We start from the raw sequence: 5,021 nt of genomic DNA, 5'->3' as shown, positions 1-5,021 counted from the left end.
GAGGATGTCATGGCAATCCACTCTAGTATTTTTGCTAGAAAAAATAGATTGCTAGAAAAAACAGATTTCCTCTGACTGGAAATCCCGTGGACAGAGAAGCCTGGCAGGCTATATTCCATGGGGTTGCAAACAGGAGGACACAAATTGAAACGATTGAGCATTCAAGGACACATGCATAAGTAAATTACTTTGAACAATTCTATGGAAAAGTAAAAATGTAGAGCAGGACAAAGAGAATGTGGGCATTTGAACTGGAAAGGAAGGTTGCAAGATTCAATAAGTTGGTTAGTGCAGCCTTTATGAGAAAGTAGATGATTTCAGCAAAGACTTGAAGGTAAATACTCAGTTAATTGTATCTTGGAAAACCTTCCAAGAAATGGGAAAGGGTAGAATACCAACATTGCCTGTAATCAAGGAAAATGAAGAGGTCAGTGTGACTGGAATGTAGGGAGAGAGGGAGGATAGTAGAGCAAATCAGAGATAAGTATGAGGGCATAACAGGGTACAGTGTAATTTGACCCAGGTAGGTCATTGTAGACTCTTCTAAGGATATAGACATTAACTCTGAATAAAATGGAGTATGTTTTGGAGGTTTGGGCAAGACAGTTGTATTTTTAAAGGATCCCTGGATTTTGTGTTGAGAATAAACTACTAAAGAGTAGAGTCATAACTAGAGTAGTGAGATCAACTATGAACTACAGTGAGAGCAAAAGGTGATGGTAATGCTGATCCTCTAACATACAAGTTAAAAAGGTGAGTCCTACAACTACAAGGCTCTGGGGACAATCTCCACACATCAGACAAATGCTCTAATATTGTCATCAAGAATACTACTCTCAACTCTGTGTCTGAGATGATGTCTCCAAATACAAGTTGAATAGGCATTGGGTTTGCCAAAAAATTTGTTTGGATTTTCCAGAAGATGTTACAGAAAAACCTGAATGAACTTTTTAACCAACCCAATAGATATGTAGAAAGCAAAGTATTATAGAGCATATAAACGAGAGAATAAAACCATAATAACACTTCATTCATAAAAGGTCAAGATTTTATCACTATTTGGAAATTACTTATACTGTCTTTTGCACATATATACAGATAAATAAATATGTTAAAGAGTCACTGATCTAAGTGAATCACAAAAATATAGGTTCCAGACCTTAAGGAGATATTTTATCCCCACTCCTTTTTTTCCAGACCCCAGAATACTACCTGAAACATGAGAGACTCTATTATTAGTCACTGAAATAACTATTGAATGAACAAAAGAATAATACCTGCTACAATGTCAAATAAGAGATTTTAAAAGAAAATTATTGTTTAAAGTATGGAAATTTGCTATTTTAATTGCTTTAAATCTTCAAAATTATAATTTTAAATGTATCAAAATATTTTCTAATTGAGATTCAAAATTTACTTTCACTATTAAAGTGCTGTCTATTTTTTTATTGCAACAGACTGTTTTAGTTTCTTATGTTATTTATGAAATATATTATAAAGATATTTAAAAATTTTTTAAATTTCACCCAAACTTAGTCTGTTTTTTATATAACATAGTGTAACTACATATGCCCAATTTTTAAGACAGTTTGAAATAATTAATTCAAGTTCTCTATCTAAGATTTTCTTTTGACATTTGAATACATTTTTTTTTTAATTCAAAAAATATTTATCTGTACTATTTGTCAATCTGAAATGTAGGGTTAGTACTGAAATTTAAACCATGGGAATAAATCAGAATACCAATTTATGTTAGAATTTTAGATATGGATGGTCAAATAATGTGTTTTTTTTTTTTTTTTAACTTTACAATATTGCATTGGTTTTTGCCATATATCAGCATGAATCCGCCAGGATGGGGAAAGCATTTTTTTAAGATGGAATCTACTCCTGGTGAAGATGCTGTGAATATTTTTGAAATGACAACAAAGGATTTAGAGATCACATAAATTTAGTTAATAAAGCAATGGCAGGGTTTGAGAGAATTGGCTCCAATTTGGAAACTCTGTGGGTAAAACAGCATTAAACAGTGTCACATGCTACAAAGAAACTGTTAGTGAAATGAGGAATCAGTCAATGTGGCAACTTCATTATTATCTTATTTTTAAAAATTGCCACAGCCACTCTCACCTTCAGCAACCACCAGCCCAGTTAGTAAGCTGTCAACAACATCAAAATAAGACCCTCCACCTGTGGGCCAGGTTTTTAGACTCCGGGGAAAGGTGGCCTGGCATGGCACCCACTCCAGTATTGTTGCCTGGAGAATCCCCATGAAGAATCGGGTGGGCTGCAATCCACCGTGTTGCAAAGAGTCAGACACAACTGACTGACTAAGCAACAGCAACAACCTGCAAAAGGTTTATGACTCACGGAAGGCTTACATGGCACCCCACTCCAGTACTCTTGCCTGGAAGGTCCCTTGGACAGAGGAGCCTGGTGGGCTGCAGTCCATGGGGTCGCTGGGAGTCAGACATGACTGAGCGACTTCACTTTCACTTTTCACTTTCATGCATTGGAAAAGGAAATGGCAACCCACTCCAGTGTTCTTGCCTGGAGAATCCCAGGGACGGGGGAGCCTGGTGAGCTACCGTCTATGGAGTCGCACAGAGTTGGACACGACTGAAGCAACTTAGCAGCAGAAGCAGAAGGCTTACATGATGGCTAGTGTTATTTAGCAATAAAGTCCTTTAAAGAGTACATTCTCTTTTTAGACATAATGGCATCACACATTTAATAAGTTGCAGTAGAATGTGGATATAAATTTTATATAAATTGGGAAACCAAAAAATTCAGCTGACTCACTTCATTGCTACTTTACCTTCATTGCTGTGGTTTGAAACTGAACTCTCAATACCTCTAAGGTATGCCTCTCCATGACAGTATGCCAAATTTTCATCGTATATCTTACTCCCTAAAGATTGTGTTGAGAGGATATTATTAGGTAAAATGATTGTTTCTGAAAATGATTGCTTCTAAAACTTTGCAGATCTATGAAGTGGAAAATAAGACATAAATGTTTTCTATTAATTCAACAAACAGTTCTAAAGCTACTTGCTGTGAGAGTTTTGAAGCCAATACAAGTAAGCAGATTGTTTGGGGAGTTTTAATTTACTAGTGTTTTGTATGGCTATTTTTTTCCTTCAAGGAAATCAGAAGCCTAGACAATGCTAAGCAAACCATAGTGAAACATTGAGGACTATATCCCAAGGTTTAATGGGACCATGAACTCTCTGGTTTTGGCAAGAAACTGGGAGGATGAGCCTACTAAGAAAAGTAAACTTGAGAGGTGCTGAAAATTCCTTTTATTTGCACAAGAAATGTATGTCAGTCCATGAGTTTCCCTCCTTAGTACCACCTTCTGATACAGTTTAAAAACCCTCAGGATAATAACCACATCTAAATACTTTTTGAGTTCCTCTTATGACTTCTTTTTAGCTATTCATATGAATAATAATCATCCTAGCAGTTATAAATGAATATATAGTACAGTTTCAGCAGATTTTAGGACATACTTGCAGTATTATAATTATCATTTAGAAATGGATATATTTGTCTAATTTGTCACTGGCCAAATTTATTTCACTTTGCTTCCACAAGTTTACAAACTCTTAAATGGTATTTTCAACATGTGCTTGAAATGCTCAGAAATCCTTATGATACAATTTTAATAAAAGAAGTAGCAAGAAGAATATACTTTCCTAGAGGCGGAGCCATGGTGGACCCGTTTAGGGAGCGCACCGCCCGGCTGCTGATGGACTACCTGGAGTTCTGCGCCCGGGAGCCGGGCACTCCAGCTCCTGCGCCGTCCACGCCTGAGGCTGCCGTGCTGCGCCACGTGGCCGCACGTATCCAGGAAGCAAATCGAAATGTCTTGCCCCTATACCGCCGCTGCCGCAGGCACCGCGTCGAGCTGGTGGCCAGGATGGCGCAGAGGCTACTCGACGAAGACCCTGGCCCCAGCTGGGGCCGCGTGGCCTCACTCGTGACCTTCGCGGGGTCGCTGCTGGAGAGGCCGCCGCAGACTACCCGACGGCAGAAGAGAGACGACGACGGCGTTAGCAGGGACTGTCGGCTCCTGGTGGCCCTTCTGTGTGCTCAGTTCTGCGAAAGGCACCGCGCCTGGCTGATGGCTAACGGCGGCTGGGATGGATTTTGTCTCTTTTTCAGCCAGTCATTCCAGCCATCTTGGGAAAGACAGCTGGTCTGGTTTTTCCTCGCATACTGGACAGCAATAATCATAATCTACTTCTGGATAAAATTATTGTGAGTTCTAAAATTCTTATTTCTACCTGCCTAACTCTGAGCAACCAAGCAAATTTGAAATGTGAAAGACCAAATCAGAGTAAACCACCTTCCGAGACATTTTTATCTGCATTCATGTAAGGTCGCAAAGAGTCGGACACGACTGAGCGACTGATCTGATCTGATGTAAGGAGTCCTACAGTGTTTCAGCCAGCGTTTTAACTCCTGACAACCCAATATATTGGGACAAAGGCCCAAGTGGCTCTTTTTAAAATGGGGGACACAGGGGTCGAAAGGCTTATTGCTCCAAAGAATTACAGAAGAAACTGCTTACCATTAACTACGAAATATGGTGCTATTTGCTACATTTGGATAAGAGTGGATATGCGTCTCTCATCTATCCATGATTTCATGTGCTACTGCTGAGTGATTTATCAAGGCAGTGTGTCTGGGGTGTAAAATGATACCACAAGTTCCCTGAGTCACAGTCTGACAAAGAATGTAATAGTAAATCTTTTTAAAGGAATCCTTTCTAAATTCTTCTTGGTTTCTAGAGTTAATGTATTGAAATTTATTAAATTTTATTTTTTTATTTCAATAAATTTTTAAATCTTAAGTTTTAATAAATTTATGCATCTTTTTCAAAAATGTAAAAAAAAAAAAAAAGAATATACTTTCCTAAAATACTTTCTTAACTCTACATTTCTAAATTTTTAACTAATCTTTGGATGGTTAAATGATTAAAAACTGTATTGTGCTGACACATGAAAATAAATATG

At 37.9% G+C, this 5,021-nt stretch overlaps 1 protein-coding gene across 1 annotated transcript; it reads left to right on the top strand.

Annotated features, from left to right (window-relative positions):
* Window positions 1–3,712: 3,712 nt before the first annotated feature.
* LOC113907749 (bcl-2-like protein 10) lies at window positions 3,713–4,267 on the top strand. The gene has a single exon (XM_027567354.1). It carries the CDS (start codon window positions 3,713–3,715, stop codon window positions 4,265–4,267), a length of 555 nt encoding a protein of 184 aa, XP_027423155.1.
* The last annotated feature ends 754 nt before the right edge of the window (window positions 4,268–5,021 follow it).

This window comes from Bos indicus x Bos taurus, chromosome 17 (assembly GCF_003369695.1).
Source record: "Bos indicus x Bos taurus breed Angus x Brahman F1 hybrid chromosome 17, Bos_hybrid_MaternalHap_v2.0, whole genome shotgun sequence".
NCBI lineage: Eukaryota > Metazoa > Chordata > Mammalia > Artiodactyla > Bovidae > Bos > Bos indicus x Bos taurus.
This window is presented reverse-complemented; position numbering and strand designations above follow the sequence as displayed.